Raw genomic sequence first — 19319 nt, 5'->3', positions numbered from 1 at the left:
AGAAAAATGCGACCGGGGACTACTCATCACAGTCCATCCCGACGACCATCAAAGACTCATGAGATAACTCCAGAGACGCGGATGAAACATTTTCTTGAAGAAACAGAGGGAGCCACGATAAACAACATAACCCTCTCATTCCTTCATATTCGTTATACAGAATATTTCGTCCATGTGCATCCCAGCGTCACATTCAGAAGAGTACAATAAGCTTGTATCAAATCCCGTGGACATGGATTCAAGGCGATGCGATAAAAGTAGGCTACACGTGGGGACTACCAGCATGAGACGCTTTCACTCCCCTCAACTTGGTTATTTCTGATTTCAACATCATCACTGCCAAAGTTTTACGAGCCGCGGGAATTTCTCAACATGAAGCCGTACATGTGCATCGAAAACTCCAAAAGTATGCCACAAAGATACATTCACATATTCGGCCATGCCATCAGATCTAACATAAATATAACTGGGGACTGCTCACTGCATCCCATTCCATACGATTTTCCAAGATTCAGAAGCTGGTTCGAAGGATGTCTCTTGGAACAAAGTCCTTGAAGACTTGATAGCAGCACATCGGCAACAAAATGTCTCCCAACTCATCTATTTCATCTTATGTCTTCGGAAGATTTCTACCATACAATCATCCACAACATATCAATCATCGCCAGAAGGTCCAGACACTGAACAACCTAAAGTCAAGGATGGACCGACAACGCAACAACAATCTCCAAGATTAGCCCTGACGTGATCGTTGCCGAGCATATATTTCATCCATCCATCCCAAGAATGCAGTGGATTTTTGGTAAATTTTGGAATCCACTGGAGAGACACTGCAAAGCACAGATCCAGACGAGCAACAGAAGAAGGTCGATACCTCTTTTCATGCGGACGGAGTTTCTAGAGTTTGAACAGAATGAAGATTCCTTCTTGCTCCATGAGCGGGAATAGGTGACTGGGCGCGACTATGCCACCTCGGGCCCGCAACATTCCTCCTGAATTCTTCCTGAATTTTACTGTCGAGCTGTTTTCACCTCCCGAACGAGCTCAAAACCTAAATATTCCTTTATACGGAGATAGGAAATTCTTTTCCGTTCAGAATGGAGGGGCGGACTGTCAAAATACGAGTTCGTACGAGAATTCAACAAAGACTCTAGTAAAGGGAGTTAATTAGGGTTTCGGCATGCCAAACCCTAATTTAGACAAAGTTGCCATCCTTCCACGGAACTGAAGCCAGTCATCATCCTTCCGGGGAACGCAAGATAGCTCCACTCCAAGCCGCGCAATGCAAGCGGACCCATTCCAAGTCGATTAATGCTGACGGCTCCATTCCAAGCCGACCAATGCTGGCGGATCCATTCCAAGCCGACGAATGCTAATGGATCCCTTCCAAACCGATGCCAACAGTCTGCATCCCGGCCAGCAATCGTCTCCACCACTCCGCGGCCTAACCTGCAGTGCCACGAGCAGAATTTATGCAAAGCCGCCAAATGCAAGGATCACGGATCCTCCTTATTTCTCGAAAAAGGTTAGACGAATCTTCCCGACCATCTTTCATGACTTGCGTTTCGTTTCTTTCCTCGTCTGTAACCATCTCATGCTTACCTCGCAACAATGCCCCTGTTCCGAGCTAAGCAGGGGACTTAATGTTGATGGTGGTTTTTAGCTTAGGGTTAAAATCGTAAAACCCTACTCAGACAGTGACTTCACAGAACTTGAGTAATAATGTCTCCGCCAAGCGCATTTATTGAGCCCTTTAATATGTCTGCGATAAAATTACCAGGGTACCTTTTTTAATGCTAATTAGGGTTTCGATAGGACAAACCCTAATATCCACACGACATGTGCCAATGGCATGCCGCGCCAGCCACATCTCTACGCCAAGGCATGCCAACCATTCGATCCGCACCACCGTGCAAATGGCAAACCATGCCATCCACGTCTCCGCGCCAAGGCATGCCAACCATGCCAGCCGCACCACCGTGCCAATGGCAAACCATGCCATCCACGTCTCCGCGCCAAGGAATGCCAACCATGCCAGCCGCACCACATGTGCCAATGGAAAACCATGCGATCCACGTCCCCGAGCCAAGGCAGGCCAACCATGCCAGCCGCACCACCGTGCTAATGGAAAACCGTGTCAGCCACGTCTCCGCGCCAATGAATGCCAACCATGCCAGCCGCACCACATGTGCCAATGGCATGACGTGCCAGCCACATCTCCACGCCAAGGCATGCCAACCATGACAGCCGCACCACATGTGCCAATGGCATGCCGTGCCACCCAAATCTCTGCGCCAAGGGATGCCAACCATGCCAGCCGCACCACATGTGCCAATGGCATGCCGTACAACCTTTCCACACCAAGGAATGCCATCCAGGCCACATGTGCTAATGGCATGTCGTTCCAACCGCATATTCTTGCCGAGGCATGCCGACCATGCCAGCAGTCCCAACTTTCCATGCACGACGCTGGCTACCAAAACGAAGGGTTGCAATAATCAACGGCTGCCCTTCCTTATGAGATGCAAATCTCAGCCACACAAGTTCGCCACCTAACGCATGGAAACTTGCGGCCCAAGGCCAAACATCACGGTTCATGCAAACCCTAATTTTGGTCGCGCCTAACACATGCCAAATCCATGCACGATGCTGGCTGCCAAAACGAAGGGTTGCAATAATCAACGACTGCCCTTCCTTCTGAGATGCAAATCTCAGCCACACAAATTCGCCACCTAACGCATGGCAACTTGAGGCCCAAATCTAAACATCACGGTTCATGCAAACCCTCATTTTGTCCGCACCTAACACATGCCAAAGCCATGCACGACGCTGGCTGCCAAAACGAAGGGTTGCAATAATCAACGGTTGCCCTTCCTTCTGAGATGCAAATCTCATCCACACAAGTTTGCCACCTAACTCATGGCAACTTCCGTACCAAAGCCAAACATCACGGTTTGTATTAATCCTTAATTTTGGCCGCGCCTAAACTATGCCAAAGCCATGTCGGCCCTACCACATGTCGCTGGCTGCCAAAATGGAGAGTTGCTACAATCAACGGCTACCCTTCCATCTAAGATGCAGATATCAACCGTCCAAGCTCGCCACCCAAGGCATGCCAACCATGTCAGTGGCACCACCTGTGCCAATGGCATGCAGTGCAACTTTTTCGCGCCAAGGCATGCCAACCATGACGCATGTGCCAATGGCATGTCGTGCCAGCCACATCTTCGCGCCAAGGCATGCCAACCATGCCGCATGTTCCAATGGCATGTCGTACCACATATCCGCGCCAAGGCATGCCAACCATGTCGCATGTTCCAATGACATGTCGTGCCACATCTCCGCGCCAAGGCATGCTAACCATGCCGCATGTGCCAATGGCATGCCGTTCCAGCCATATCTTCGCGCCAAGGCATGTCAACCATGCCACATGTGCCAATGGCATGCCGTGCCAGCCACATCACCGCGCCAAGGCATGCCAACCATCCCGCATGTGCCAATGGCATGCCTTTCCAGCCACATCTCCGCGCTAAGGCATGTCGTGCCATCCACATCTCCGCGCCAAGTCATGCCAACCATGCCAGACGCACCGCTGTGCCAAAACCATGTCATCCTTTCCTTCACGTCGCTGACTGCCAAAACGAAGGGTTGCAATAATGAACAGCCACTCTTCCATCTAAGATGCAGATCATAGCCGTCAAAGGTCACCAGCCAACGCGTGGCAGCCTTTGGCCCAACGCCAATCCCTAATTCTGGTCGCGCCCAAACTATGCCAAAACCCTAGTTTTTGGCCGCGCCTAAAATATGCCAAAATCCTAGCTTGGCCACACCTAACTAGGTCAAAGCCATGCCGGCCATGATTTCATGTCGCTGGCTACCAAATGAAGGGTTGCAATAATCAACGGCTACCCTTCCTCTCAAGATGCAAAATCTCGACCGTCGAGGGTCACTACCGAGCCGGCAAGTCTCCCAAGCTCAACTTTCCAAACAACAGCAACATGCTACATGTTTTCCATGAAAACACTCGAGATATCAACACATGTCGCAAACTGGGGGATGCTCATTAGGGTATTGGTTTGGCGGTTTACAGCGTGTGGCGTACATTACGCCCGTTACAAGAAAGTGTCATAAGAATGAGGCGGTTAGTAAATACAAGGAGTAATGGTGAAACATTTCCTTCATTATGGAAACATCAATTCCAGGCGTTACCCATTACCGTTTCCTTCCATTTACTCAAAACGTTCCAATTCTTACGAGGCCAGGGTACGTTTCGTTGCGACTTGTATAAATAGGTTTCACCTATTTCCACCAAACAACAAGTTTTGGTCAAGAGCATACAACACTCAGAAATCACTTGTTAGCTTTCCCATATGTTAGCTTTCACTTTCTGATACAAGTCACACAACTACTCTTCCAGAATCAACTACTGCTGTCTCAACACTCTCTTCGCTTCCCTCCCCAAAACCAACCCTTCTCCTTCACTTTGTGACCGAAGCAAGTCTGGAATGGCCATTTCTTAGTTTAGGCCGGATTTGTACAGATTGATCTCTCGAATCTAAATTACTCCCTTGCAGTACATTGTTTAGGGTTAAGACTCGTTTCTCACCCACAACACACGAAATTACCGAAACCAGCAGAAACTGTTTTCACCCTCAAACAGTTTGCAAAACCGTCAGAGATTTGATCCATATTCAGATACTTATAACCCTGGTTGGAGGAATCACCCTAATTTTTGTTGGTCTAAGGGCCAGAGTCAAGGTCAGCCTAGTAGTTCTCATACTCTCCTGGGTTTTGGGTATACTAAAAGCCATTTAGGTCCAGATATATATCAGAACCTGTCGGATAAAAAAATCATGAGATTAGAAGAGTCTCTCACCATCTTATCTCATAACAGTGCATTGTTTAAGCAAACGGTTGAGAAAGGTTTACAGGAAAACTCTCAGGCTATTTCAGAGCTATAAAATTAGGTTAGTATAATTGCAGAGTTTTTGAGCGAAAGAGAAAAAGAAAAGTCCCCCAATCAACCACTATCCAATCCTAGAGGAATTTATGAAATATCCTCTAGAGAGAAAAAGTTCATTCATGTGAACTCTATAGTAACCCTTAGAAGTGGTAAAACGGTTGACAATAAGGTAGATATACCTGATAATGGACATACTGTAGTTCCACCCTCTACTTCCGAAGAAGATCCCATAGCTAAAGAGACTGGTAAAGTCTCTAAAGAGTCCAATGCGGTCCCTGATAGGACTACCTTTGTTCCTAGAGCCCCATTTCCGCAATTGTTAGCTCCAACCAAGAGGGAATCGACTTTCAACGAAATAAAGGAAATATTTAAGCAGGTGAACATTAACATTCCACTATTAGAAGCAATTAGGCAAATGCCTGCTTATGCCAAGTTCCTTAAGGATCTTTGTACATGAAAGCGTAAGCTTAATGTCCACAAGAAAGCCTTCTTAGCTGGTCAGGTAAGTTCAATTCTTCTGTACCAAACAGCCCCTAAGTACAAAGACCCTGGATGCCCCACTATATCTTGTGTAATCGGTAATCATTTAGTGTATAAGGCATTTCTTGACTTAGGGGCTAGTGTTAACTTACTTACGTAGCATGTGTATAACCAGCTAGGTCTTGGGGAGTTGAAGCCAAATAAAATGACACTTCAATTAGCTGATAGGTATGTCAAAGTCCCTCGTGGTGTCATTTATCCAGCGGATTTTGTTGTTCTGGATACACATCCAGCTCAGGACCCTAGTGCTCAAATACCAGTGATTCTAGGTCGGCCATTTTTAGCCACTTCTAGTGTTGTCATAAATTGTAGAAATGGGCTTATGAACATATCTTTTGGTAATATGACTACTGAGCTAAATTTCTTTAATATTATTAAGTCTTCTGAAATGGATGATCTAGAATAGGTGAACATGATTAACACTTTAGTCCATGTTCCTTTTGCCTGCACTGTGTTTGACAATCCTTTATTTGATGAACCTTTCAGTGAGTTGGAGGAAGTCGATGATCCTTTGCGAGAGACTTTCTTTGATAATCCATTATATGATTTTGATGATGGTGTTCATTTAGATGACCAATCCACAAAGTAAGCTAGGCAGTGTGATGACCATACAGACCCTAGAAACCATCCTATAGGTTTGGGTCCATTTGAGGATATTGCTTACTCTATGTTTGGGGTAATGATGACTCTTGCGATCGTCAAGTGTCCTTTATTGAAGTCCCTAACTTGGGACTCGAACTTTGTGCATCTAAGGTATTACTTGAGTTTCTTCAAACTCTGCAACCCGATCCTCCTGATATTTTCCATGAGAAAATCCATCTTTTAGAGACCCGCCTTTCAATTGAGCTTGTTTTTATAGACACTCATATAGATCCCAAAGGGGCACCCCATATAAGTCTAGTTGTCTTGAACAAAACCTTAGAAACCTTGGAGAAGGTTGTGCTCAATTTGTTCATTTATCTAATCTAGTGCAGGTCTCTTATATTTGTGTCATCTCTATTTGGTATTGCTGATCCATAGTTGTTTCAGCTATTGGTATATGATTTTCCAAGGTGACTAGCCATTTTATGATATTTGATGTCTGGCTGAAGACTTTAAACTTAGCGCTCTATGGGAGGAAACCCATACTCTTGTTGCACATTAGTGGAATTTTGTTGTTCCCCATGGAAGGATTACTACGCTTCATCCAGATACTATCTTTCTGACTTTTCTCTTTACTGATTCCTCAAAAATTTTGGTAATGTGCTTTCATTAGAAACACCATCTATTGTGCTGGTGATGAATCTATCTATCCATACCTGTTGTGATGATGTAGTGATAACAAATAAGAAATGCTGAAAGAAGAAGAAGAAACAGCAGAGAGGCGGATCTGAAATAATAAACCAAAGCCCCTTCAACCTTTTGAGTTTCCAAGCAACTTGGGAGGAGAAGTGAAAACGACAATACTTCTCTGGATGTAAAGTTATATGTACACGGGACTTTCTTCAAAGGAAATCTTATCTATAATTTGTTCCTATTTCGTTTCCTGATAGTTATTAATGCTATTCGGCCTCCTTAAAGTGGAACTAATCAGATTACTTATAGTTGCATGAATGGCTAGTCGAAACAGTACTAAATTCAAAACTGTAAAATAAAGATAAGCATTATTGGGTCATTGGCTAGTCGAAATAGTTTTTTAATGTCACTATGGTTCATGTTGTAGTCCCATCTACCAAATTCAAACCCAGATACCCAATTCAAACATTTGCTTCCATTCAAACATCAAGACAACAAAATGAAGCTGGGAAAGTAACAGGTGAAAGAAAAGGATGAAAAACAATTTGCAAAATCAAAACGAAAAAAAATTTGGCCCGAGCTGCACATACAAAATTAACCCTAGAAGTTGAATTGAAATTACACTATCAAAAGCAATCTTGAGCTAAAAATTGGCCCTAACTAATCCTAGAATTTGAAATTACACAATCAAAAGAAAATTTCAGCGACAAATTGGCCCTAACCTAACCCTAAAATTTGAAATTAAAAAATCAAAAAAGTTTTCAGCCACAAATTGGCCGTAGATCATGTTCACTTACTTGGGAAATCTCTCCGAAGTTTCGTCGTTTTATCTTGTTCATCTGCTACCACCTTTGTCATGGATGATCGGGAAGGGGGAAAAAACCCAAATCTTCGTTTTTTTGTATTTTTGTTTCGGTGATATGTTAAGTTAATCGAGGAGAACGAAGAACACAGACGTTTTCATAAAAAAAATTCTCAATTTCATAGTTAATCGAGGAGAACGATGAAGAAACTTTCATGGATGAAGAAGTTTTGGTTTTCTGTAGATACGAAAGAAAAAAAAGTTGAAGAAAAAGGAAAGGTAAAAAAACAAAAGCGAAAATGGAGACACCGGGATTCGAACTCGAAACAGTTAAGTCGACATTTGACAGAACTAACCTCTCTGCATTTCTTTTTTACGTGACTTTAGGAACTGAAAATTAAAATTAGGAGGGTAATTTTTGTCATAAGAAAAAGCTTCACCAAAAAGAAAGGCTTCACCGAACAATTGAGTATTTTCTTTATATTAGTTAGGTTGAGGACAATGTTAGATTTAAGTCTGGGGGAGCGGTTAACTTTTGGGTATTTCCTTGCATATTCTGACCAGCTGTTGGTGTATTGTATTTTCTTGCATTTTATGACCATCTGTTGAGCGGGTCTATTATAGGGCATATGCATTTTCTTGCAAGTTAAATCCATAAATAAATAAAAAATTTAAAAAAAAAAGAAAGGAAAAAGATATATATTTGTAATCGTTTTCTTGCATTTTATGACCAGTTGTTGAGCGGGTCTAACAATAAAATAAAAATAATATATATGATCAGTTGTTGAGCGGGTTTTTTTAAAAAAAAATTTAATTACGGCATGACCGGCTCTTGAGCGGGTCTTTCTGATTATCTGTCTCACTGTTTAGCAGATATACCTAAACCACTGTTTAGTGGTTTCGTCTCGCTGTTTAGCAGACATCTCTCCATATCCAGCTGTTTAGCGGATATTTATCCAGCTATTGAGCAGATATATTTTCAGTTTTTCTCGAGGACTAGCAAAATGTAAGTGTGAGGAATTTGATAAGAACGTAATTGCGGCATTTTTTCACCCATAATTACATTAGTTAGGACTCGTTTTATTGCTAATAAACTTGTTTTTAAGTCTTTTGAAGGGAATAAGGGCACCCCAAATTTGGATAAAGGCACCCCCATAAATGTGTTAAAAGGCACCACAGGTGTTTCACTATTTACAGCCCAAAAATTACTCTTTGTACCTCACAAATTGTTATTCACACCCAAGGAATTGCTATTTATGCCCCCAAATTGCTAAAGGGACACCGGAACTGGATAAGGGGTAGTCATCTTCAACCTTTTAAGTCTGAAATTTTGGATGGAAAATTTGGTTTGAAATAAACAGAATTAGGGTTTACGTTTTGGAGGTGTTCCACTGAGACTAAATCGTTGGAACTTGGTGGGATTGATCTATTGAGTTAAACAGGGCTACTAATGGGTTTTGATTTGTTAAAAATTGGTTGGAAAATCGGTGAGAATAGAATAGAGGTCATGGGATATTTCTGTTTGGAAATTGAACGTGAATCAGAGAGATTCAATGGCTGGAATAATTTTGGGATGACTTTTATGAGTTAAACAGAGAGGGTAGTGGCTATTAATTTTTCTAAAATTGGATGGAATCGTGGAGTTGAAGAAACACAGTGAGATGTTAATCTCGGGTTCACAGGCGTGTTTCTTTGGATTGGATTGGACTAAAGCTGGTAATTGGGTTGAATTCGAAAACAAAGGAAGTTTCCACGTAGATTCTATAAAACAGGGAAGTTATGTGGTTCTCTCGTGAGAACAGAGTTTGGAGTATGCTCGGGATTATTAGGTGAAGGTTGGCGTGTGTGTATCACTCTATGAGGAGTTTACACAACCATTAGACGTGTGAAAGAGAGAAAATGGGAAGCAAATCCCTAACATGAAGAAAATATTTTCTCTTTAGTGTCGAAGATTTGGAGTAACTGCAGGAAGATTTGAACGTCCTGTGGTGTATAAAAAGGATGCTTGGGTAGCAGATAAAGGTTATCGAGAGTTTGGCGTTAAGATAGAGAAGATTGGTGAGCTGCAGAGTTGAAGAAAAGAGTTGCGGGAAAAGTTTCTGCTGCTGCAGAAACTCAAGAACATGAAGAACAAATAACGCTTCAGAAATGTCGTTTATTTTACTGCACTTCTGTATTGTTGTTTCCTGTAACAGTATATTGCAACATTTATAAACATTGCAAATCCGTTGTAATATTATTATTCTTCAATAAAACACATTTTTGAGCCATGAATCAGTCTTTTGAGTGTGTTTTGAGCATGAGGAGCTAAACTCCATCACTGGGATGACGGAGGAAGCCAATTCTCATCACTGTGGTAACTTTATTTATTTTATTTTTATGATTGTTGCATTAATATAAATTGAATTATGATTTTAAATTAATAGTTGTCATTTAGTTTGATGCGTTATGCTTAATTAGCTTTAGTGTTTTGATAACCCATGCTTACCATTTACAATTAATGTTTTATAAAATCTACCTTGACAAAGATTTAGAGTCAATAGTTATTATTTTTGGAGCTATAATTATCAAAGAATTAATAATTGAACCATAAGATCATGAGTTTGGTGGAATTTTGAGTCCTAGTAACTCTTCATTTTGTTACCTTATGTTGCATATTTTTGCTAGTTTTAATATTTTCTTTTATTAAGTCTAAAATCAATATATTCCCAAGTCCGAGAAATGAATTCCCTACTTATCACTGTAAAAACTACATCAGAAGTAGATAAGCATCTCGTGAAATGGGAACCATATGAAGATTTGTGTCTCGTCAAATCATTTGCTAATACATTTCGTGAACGTCCGAAAGAAATCTATTCAATGTTTTGGAAGAGAGTTAAAGAATTCTTTTAGGGGCGTACCGTGAATCCCAATAACCACAAATGGAGAGACTTGGCATTTCGATTCAACAACATAAAAAAGTGCAATGCGAGAGTATGTTAAAATTAGAAATATGGTGTACCAACATCATCCACAAGCTCCTCTTATGGAAAAAGTGAGTAGTCCGATAATATTTATACTTCTGTCATCGTTAAAAGTTCGCATACTAACATTTAAGAATTCATTGAATTTCAGCTGGAAGGTTTCAATGGGTTATGGAGAATTCGTAATGGGGAAACTAAGTTCATTCACCACAAAGAATACACGACGTTGTACCGACGTGCTCGGAGATTCATTGAAGAACATTTGATTTGTCAAAATCTAGAAGTCCCATAATGAATTTTTCTATATATGTAATGCGCTAATTCCTAAACTATGTTTGTTTCTGAAAGTAAGGTATAAATGGATTATGTTAACATCATTAAACACCGATTCCAATAATCGGTTTATGTGGGTATTGAAAAAAACCCGATTCTAGGTTTACTTCGTCATTTGAAAAAACACAACCCATAATCGGTTTACAACTGCACTAACATCAACCGATTCTGGTTCGAGTTTTCAAGAAAAAAAATTAATTTTTTTTCTTTTGACGATGAATTAAACATTATTTAATCACCCAAACTAGCACTAATTAATCGGTGATAGTTTTGCCATTTAGAAAAATAGTTGGATAAGGGGTTATCCATTTTACTTCAAAAATATTTTTTTTATCTTGTAGTCGTAGGTCTCAAATAATCACACTAGACCCCAAATTAGCCGGGTAATCTTAGTGTTCTTGAGGTGGAAAAAATAACCGCAAAACAATAGCAAAAAGCCTCCATTAAATCTTGAAGTTACATGTCGTGTGGTGAGAAAATGACATTTTTTTTCCTTCTTTCCACTTTGATAATGGAAAAAGGACCCCGGTTCTATCGCTCTTTGTTAAAAAATTTATCACTGCTGTGGTCTCCGTGTAATGTCGATGCAAACGCAAATACGATATTCAACAATAGCTTGTTAGATGAAGCCAAGACACAAGGGGGTGTAGCTCATATGGTAGAGCGCTCGCTTCGCATGCGAGAGGCACGGGGTTCGATTCCCCGCACCTCCATTTCATGTTTCAAGGAGGGATGACAAAGTTTTTTTGATCTATAACCTATTTACCCGTTATAGTTCTACACCCCACACCCTCTATCAAGAGGGGTTAAGTAAACTGCATTTGGACTATTTTGCCTTGGCTTCTTTACACTTATTTATCCGTTATGGTTCTATATCCCACACCTTCTATCACGAGACAGTAAATGCCACAAGTTGTACCAACATTTCAATTTTTCATGTATTCTTGTAGAATATATAAGGGGGGAAAGAGTCGGATTACTTGCTCTGTGAGTTTTCAATTTCATCCAACTATCTCTGATTCATACAGGGAATGAGATATGAATTTCTTGAATCATTAGCAGTTAGGATTCCTTAGTGCAACCAACACCTAAACTTTTCATACATTTACATCAACCAGAAAAAGAATCAAAAAACTCAAAAACAGCACTCTCTTAGAATTTATGAACTGATAAAATTCATCACCTCAATTGCTGTTTTCTCATAGAATTTGGGAAAAGAGAATTCTCAACAGAAAATTTTCTTTCCTATCCGCGATCTGTTCTGTTGTAACCGGTTCATTTCAAATATGTGAAATGTCGGAAGTGTCATTGACATGGGTGGGGGAACATAGTTGCAGCTCCTACAGCTTTCTGTAGACGTCACAAATGCCAACAGAAAGTACATAAATCGATGGATCCTGCTGCATTTACGAAAGTAGGTGAGAAGTTCAACGAAGGCTCTACGAATATGTTTGCCCACTTCCTCCACACAAACCCTCTTATAAATTGGAGGCATCGCTAGTAGCCTCCACTAAAGCAGCAGCCAAGAACTCGGCAAGGCTTTGTTGAGAACCCACATTGCTGGTAGATTCCGAGGTTCTGGGCTTTTTCTTAGTGATGGATTTCGGAAGCCAATCCTCTGATCCAACTGAATTCCTTACAACAGGTTTCAATAATTTCCATGGGTCTTCCATCATGGACTTGTTGTAAAACATTTCAGGTCTCTCCCTTGCAGATGTGCAAGCATGAGAAACCCTTCCTCTTCCACCACCTCGTCCTGTACCATGGTTTGGACTGTTGCTGAACGTGTAACTACTACCGCTTCCTGGATAGGGGTTGACACTCGGGCGAGGACTGACTCCACGCCCAAAACCAGTGCCCCGATAACCACCAAAACCCGAGGAGTTGGATGGGTAGCCATACCCACCTGTGCCACTAGGTCTATTCCAAGCTTCAGGTGGAGGACCGCGATTCCTATAAAATGGAGGGGCAACAGGGCTTCTCCAAGAATTGGGACTGTGATGAGGATTAGCTTCAAACGCTCTCTGCGGTTGATGACTGGGAGGAGGAATTGGGTAAAAGTTCCTTGGTCCTGCTGAATCAGTATGAGAATAATGAGAAATATTTGATGTTTGTTGGACCTGAATATTATTGAGTCCATATAGTTTATAGTTAATCAAATAATTACAAGGAAAATTCTCTTTGTGCCACTATAATTCAACTCTTCGTATAGACCAAAACATTTCCAACCTTGAATAGTGAACTTCATAGTTATGATGAAGCACCAAATCAAAACTCAACATTATTGTATCAATATAATACTTAAAAAGAAGAACAGAAATGGTTTGTGAAAGGAACCTGAAGGATATGATTGTGTTGGCTGAGTAATAGGAGAAGGAAGAGAATTTGGTGGAGCCTGGTACAAGTGGTTGTTAGTCCTTTTATTTCCGGAGAAAGCTGCCATTGGATCCGTATAATAGTCAAACCTTCGAGCACCAGTTGGTCTCTGCGGAACTGAAGAAGTCTCTACTAAAGGATTAGCAAGGTTAATAGTTGGCGTAGAGGTGCCAACACTGTGAGAAGCTTCAGAGTTAGCTTCTTCACGCATTGCTTTCAATCTTTCTCTTCTTTTCTCCGACTCTTCCATAGAATCTATTAGATTAATAAAACCAACAGCAAAATCTTACAAAAGGCTGAAGAGAAGACTTAATCCAAACAGAACGTAGATTAGCAAAACAGATTGATATAGGGGGACTGTTATCATTCTAACAAAGGCAAACAACAATGTCGAACTCGGACAAAGCAATACAGAGATTGCTGGAGATTCCATAAGACAAATCATCGCCCTGCTTATATATAAGCATAAAACTAGAGACCTAAAACTAGGAAACAAGTAAAATAAGGCAGTAAGAAGCTGACTTCTAAAACTACGCTAATTTGACAAATCTATGCTAGAGACGTATGAGAATTCAAAATTGAGTTGGGCAATCATACCAAGGATGAGGAGGTGGATTTGCATAGGTAAAACACCTTGTCACATTGTTTATTATCACAAATTCAATCAGAACTACCAATAAATAGTTCTGCTATTCAATACAAACTTTAGAACTTATATATAAGAAAAAACCTAGAATTTCAGTGATTCAATGCCAATACAAACCCTAGAAATTTCTACTACTCTTTAATCATAAGATCAGATTGATGATATATAATTTTCTCAATTTTATGAAACACTTACCTTAAAAATACGTAATGCCCGATTAGACCAAGATAGCGAGACTGTGTGTAAGAAAGACAAGTAGAGAGACACAACAAAATTGGGGACAAAAATAGTTGAAAGTTAGGGTTTCCGTGCTACTTCTGTAATCGAACACAGTTAAAGTTTTGGACAGCCGTCGGATGATACACTTCGAGATTTGTGCAACCAAAATCCAACTGTCCTAAAACTAAAGAGAGGTATGATGTTTTGTTTTACTAGGAGCACCCACTTGAAGTCTGTATTTTCTGTTTAAAAGCAAAGGACGAGGGTTTTTGCCCTTTTTCTCTCGTCAAATTTACGGGTTTCTGGTGAAATCAAACTCTAAAGAATCTAGGGTTTTGCTTCTCTTGGGTGTGGTAGAGATTCTAAATTTAGCTGCCTGGGAAGTGATTAAGAAAATATGTCCACCTCTAAAGAATTTCAAGGTCAGTTGTTGTTTTCCTTTTTCTCATGTTCAATTGCTACTACTTTGTATGCTTAGTTTGCTCTGAGTTTGGGCTGTGATTAATTTGTTTCCTGGCTTCTCTTTTAATGTTATGATAGAAAGAAACAAAAAAAGAGATTTCTTTATTAAAACCCTTGTTTTACCCTAAAACCCACATTTCCTTGGAACAAAGAAGTCCTGAGCACTTGATTTGATATTGGTACTCTCTATTTCAATTAATTCAGTGTATGAACATAGTGCAAAGATTCATTTAAGCAAAGAATTGGATGAGCGATTAACTTTGTTACTTTCTGCGGTGTCTATATGATTTGTATGGTTCTCGATATCATTGATCGGTGTTTATGTTATGTTAGACTCTATTCAGACTTGAACTGGAAGAACAAAAACAAGTATGTTTGTAGTTATACCGTGCATGTGTGCAATGGAACTGAAAACCTAATGTTTAAAAATCTGTTTTTCTGAGGTAAGGTGGGTTTGTTTTGCTAAGCAACACGCTGCCTCAGTACCGAGTTTAGGGTCCAAATTACAGAATAAATGTTTACTCCCTAACTGTACAGTCAAGAAGGTTGGAGCAATAACCTACTTAAATATGATATATAAGTATATATATGTTAGGAGCACAAAATCTGTTAATTTGTAGTTGGAATACTTATGCTAGTGACAAAATAAATATGTTTATACTACATATTGTGATGTGTAACAGTTTAAGTTACAAAGTATACCCTGAGCATTAGGCATAGCCGTAAAATACGTTTTCAATATTTTGAAGCATGTTTGTTTCTGTTACATGGATATGTGGATTGAATTATACACTTATTTCGGGACTCACAACGGTCATTTTTACAGGTGTATCTAGTTGCTATGTCTTTAAGAGCCGGTTGCAAGAATACGCTCAGAAGAATAAATTTCTTGCTCCTGTTTATGAAACTTTGAAGGAAGGCCCTCCTCATGAGCCTTACTTCAGATCCTCAGTGATTGTAAATGATTTTAAATATGATTCTCTCCCTGGATTTTGCAATCGCAAGGCGGCTGAGCAATCAGCTGCGGAAGTTGCGCTTGTAGAATTAGCTAAGTTGGGAAACACTGATGATAGCATCAGGAATCCAGTGGTAAGTTCATCTTCAAGTATATTTCACTTCTCTTCTTTGCTAAAACACGAATGGAGCTACTTCCTGCCTCTGCCTCTGAGTTCTTAATTTTGAAGATCACCACACTAAAAAAAGTTGATGGTGACACTGATAAACGAATGAAGCAAATAGTTAATTTGCAAAGCATCTAGTTTTGTGTTGCTGATATGGCATTGCATTTTTCTCTGACGCCTGTTATACTAAATTATAGCTGTTTCTTTTTCTTACTTGCAATCAGCATGCATGTGTTTCTGTTCTTGGAATGACTTCTGTGTCAGGACTCCTACTAAAACTTCTCCTACTAAAACTTTATTTTGTCTTGTAAAGCATGAATCAGGTTTATGCAAAAATCTGCTCCAAGAATACGCGCAGAAAATGAACTATGCGGTTCCATCTTATGTGTGTCGGATGACTGAAACACGGGGAAAAGGGACATCTTATACTTCTACTGTTGATATTGGGGGAATAAAGTATATAGGAGCTGCTGCAAGAACCAAAAAGGAAGCGAAACTCAAAGCTGCCCGAACTGCTCTCTTAGCAATCCAATCCAGTACTAATGGATCCCACACAAATCCTAGTGGTGACTGTCAGCTTACAGTTCTCCCACCTATTAAGAAGGCTCCTGAGCCAGCTGCTGCAGTTGATATTACAAAAAAAAATCTCAAACCGAGAAAGAATAAATTTAAGAAACGATGGCAGAAAATGAAATTCCTCAAGAAGAATGGTGACCAGGTAACTACTGACCCAACAGGGGAAGCTTCTGGAAGTACAGTTATAGTAAATGCTGGAAATTGTGACGAAATTCATGCCCAAAGTTCGGGGGTGTTGGATGCCGATATGAATGATCAGTCTATGCAAAACGTTACATCATCAGATGGAAGTGGTATAGAAAGGTTTCCAACAGAGGAAGCTTCTGGACACACACTTAATACTAGCGACATCCAAACCTTAGGCTCAGCAGCAGAGGAGACCATGATGGATATGGAAATTCGAACTGCACAAGATGTTGGATCAGCAAATGGAAGTGGTTTGGAAAGGTTGCCAGCAGGAGAAGTCTGTGGAATGATAGTTGTTAGAAACACAGAAAATACTACCGAAATCCAAGCCCATCATGGTGCAGCAGCGGCGGAGGCCCATTTGGATATGGATATTCAGTGTACGCAAATTGGTGGATTAGCAAATGAAAGTGGTTTAGAAAGGATGGCAACAGGAGAAGCTTCTGGAAACACTGAAAATACCAACCAAATCCAAGCCCAGGGTTTGGGAGTGGCCGAGGCCATTGTGAATCCTAGGTTTGTGCAAATTGGTGGTTCAGAAAATATACCTGAAAGTGGTGGGGAGACATTGTTGGCTGAAGCAAAATTAACTTATCAAGAAATCAAAATGGAAGTTCAAAATGACCAAGGGTTTTCAAGAAATTGTGAATCAGAAAATGGAACTGGAAGTGGTTTACAAAGGTTGTCGGCTGAAGCAAAACAAAGCTTTCCAGAGACCAGTTCAGAAGTTCAAAATGACCAAGGGTTTTCTCAAAATGGTAGTGGAAGTGGTTTACAAAGGTTACCGGACGAAGAACAAAAAAGCCTTCAAGAGATTATAATGGAAGTACAAAATGACCAAGGGTTTTTTCAGAATTTTGAATTACAAAATGGAAGTGCAAGTGGTCTAGAACTGGACGAAGCACAAAAAAGCCTTCAAGAGATCAATGTGGAAGTAGAAAATGGCCAGGGGTTTCTTCAGGATTTTGAATTGCAAAATGGAACTGCAAGTGGCTTAGAAGGGTTGCCTGCCGAAGCACAAAAAAGCCTTCAAGAGATCAAAATGGAAGTAGAAAATGACCAAGGGTTTCTTCAGAATTCTGAATTACAAAATAGTGGTTTAGAATGGTTTCCGGCCGAAGCACAAAAAAGCCTTCAAGAGATCAAAATGGAAGTAGAAAATGACCAAGGGTTTCTTCAGAATTCTGAATTACAAAATGCAACCGCAAGTGGTTTAGAAAGGTTTCTGGACGAAGAAAAACAAAGCTTTCAAGATGCCAAAATAGAAATTCAAGATGACCAAGGTTTTTCTCCGTAACGATCGTGTCTGGATTGGTTGAACCAGCTACCAACTCGCATGCCTGCCCATTGTTGAACTTGACCAAAGAGTAGAAAAGACCAGCTTCATGTTCCTCGCACAGTAAGTAAATCAAAGCTAGGATTCCGTTAATTTTGTACCATTGAACGATAATCAACTGAGGTGCATGTTTTTTTGTAAATCCCGTTGAGGAGAGATTAATTTAGACGTTCAGGTTGGGCCGCTATCTCACTATTTTACAACAATATACAGATGATTCATGATTGCTAGTTTTTAAATCTCTTTTGTTTCAGTTTCCTGAATTCTATTGAAATTTACATTTGTCTCACTTCATTTAACAAAACGTAACTGGGCCTCGTTCGTGTGTATCGAGGTAGACCTCCGCACAACCTACATAAACCTCCGGCATCCGGCAAAACGTTAAGACGTTAACCTAGCTCTCCGAGGACAACTGGACCAAAACGCATTTGTTGAGACTTTCATTTGCAGCTCTCTTAGCTAGAGAGTAGCTCTCCCTCCCCTAAAGCTTAGGTTGACGGCTAATTGCAACTATCTGTTGCCATTTCTGAATACAGAATATGAAGTAATACGGAAAAAGCAACAATAAACTTCCCCATTATCCCGACAAATGACTCCTCGAATGCCTGCAAATCTGTTGCCTTTAGAAGCCATGTCAACATTCAAATTGACAAATATGAAATACTCCCAAACTCTATACGTCGTAAGGAAGGATGGGACCAGCGAACCACTTTAAAGGATAAAAGTATGATTTCCTATATGAACTCAAAACTATATACAACTATAAATGTGGTATCTCATCTTTATTACCGATAGGTAGAGAATCTGAAGGAGTACTCCTTCATGCTAGTATTTCTTTATCATAGGGGGGCAAATGACCCACATGTGTTTTTATTACTACTCTGAGTAAAAAGTAAACATGGGATACCACAATTCCCATTCAACGCCAAATATTTTTTTTGTAGACTCCCAGATAGATAAATATTTCCTAACTATCTACTTCTAATTATCTTCCCCGACAATTTAGACTTAATCCCTTCCTAAATATCTGCTTTACTTACTTGTCTTCTCAGTTCATCAAACCACAGCTTCTTACTTTAAATATCTACTTTAACAGTAAAAAGCAAAAAGTAAAACTTTTCTTAGTTTTACCCACTGTCTTCCACTCTTTCTCGATGTGTATCCTACGTGTCTCTGCTTGTGGACCCCATAGCTCTATCACTACTAGCTAGCTCAACTAGGGCCGTAGAAGCCAAACTACGTTGGGCACTGTTACATTTTAGCATTGTATAAGTTCTGATTAATTAACTACTCCTAATTAAAAGTAATTAATGAATTAAAAATGACTTCACATGCATGTGCACGTGCGGGTACTGTTGCAGAGAGTTGAAAATAAAAGTGATCATTGTAAGGCAAGTCAAAAGCTACTGCGCTTTAAAGTTAGTTACGCGTGGCAATCAAAAGAAGCTGCATACGTGGCAGGTAGTTAAATATTCTAAGCGGCTTACTCGACGTGGCATTCATCTGTAGAGACGTGTTTAC

General features: G+C 40.3%; 2 protein-coding genes and 1 non-coding gene across 4 annotated transcripts; 2 read left to right on the top strand and 1 right to left on the bottom strand.

The window, feature by feature from the left end:
- Positions 1–11516: 11516 nt before the first annotated feature.
- On the top strand, positions 11517–11589 carry TRNAA-CGC. The gene has a single exon. It is a non-coding gene; the product is annotated as a tRNA-Ala (tRNA).
- A 310-nt stretch (positions 11590–11899) lies between these two features.
- Positions 11900–14205, bottom strand: LOC113349710 (protein SICKLE). 2 transcript variants are annotated; one of them, XM_026593739.1, is made up of 3 exons: positions 14094–14205; positions 13214–13507; positions 11900–12950 (listed from the first exon to the last, which is right to left on the bottom strand). In XM_026593739.1, exons 2-3 carry the CDS (start codon positions 13500–13502, stop codon positions 12355–12357), a joined length of 885 nt encoding a protein of 294 aa, XP_026449524.1. In that variant the 5' UTR covers positions 13503–13507; positions 14094–14205; the 3' UTR covers positions 11900–12354. The 2 variants fall into 2 exon arrangements, with proteins under 2 accessions (XP_026449524.1, XP_026449525.1); XM_026593740.1 differs by having other exon boundaries at positions 11900–12947.
- A 137-nt stretch (positions 14206–14342) lies between these two features.
- Positions 14343–18051, top strand: LOC113349709. Its single transcript, XM_026593738.1, has 3 exons — positions 14343–14539; positions 15406–15668; positions 16014–18051. Exons 1-3 carry the CDS (start codon positions 14515–14517, stop codon positions 17757–17759), a joined length of 2034 nt encoding a protein of 677 aa, XP_026449523.1. The 5' UTR covers positions 14343–14514; the 3' UTR covers positions 17760–18051.
- Positions 18052–19319: the final 1268 nt, after the last annotated feature.

This window comes from Papaver somniferum, chromosome 2 (genome assembly GCF_003573695.1).
Source record: "Papaver somniferum cultivar HN1 chromosome 2, ASM357369v1, whole genome shotgun sequence".
NCBI classification, from domain to species: Eukaryota; Viridiplantae; Streptophyta; class Magnoliopsida; order Ranunculales; family Papaveraceae; genus Papaver; species Papaver somniferum.
Note: the sequence above shows the minus strand (reverse complement) of the source record. Positions and strands in the feature narration are given on the sequence as shown.

Coding starts and splice junctions, on each gene's coding strand:
- LOC113349709 (XM_026593738.1), top strand. CDS start 14,515: ATGTCCACCTCTAAAGAATTTCAAG. Junction 14,540..15,405: donor CACCTCTAAAGAATTTCAAG/GTCAGTTGTTGT, acceptor TCATTTTTACAG/GTGTATCTAGTTGCTATGTC. Junction 15,669..16,013: donor ATAGCATCAGGAATCCAGTG/GTAAGTTCATCT, acceptor TGTCTTGTAAAG/CATGAATCAGGTTTATGCAA.
- LOC113349710 (XM_026593739.1), bottom strand. CDS start 13,502: ATGGAAGAGTCGGAGAAAAGAAGAGAAAGATTGAAAGCAATGCGTGAA. Junction 12,951..13,213: donor AACACAATCATATCCTTCAG/GTTCCTTTCACA, acceptor ATACTGATTCAG/CAGGACCAAGGAACTTTTAC.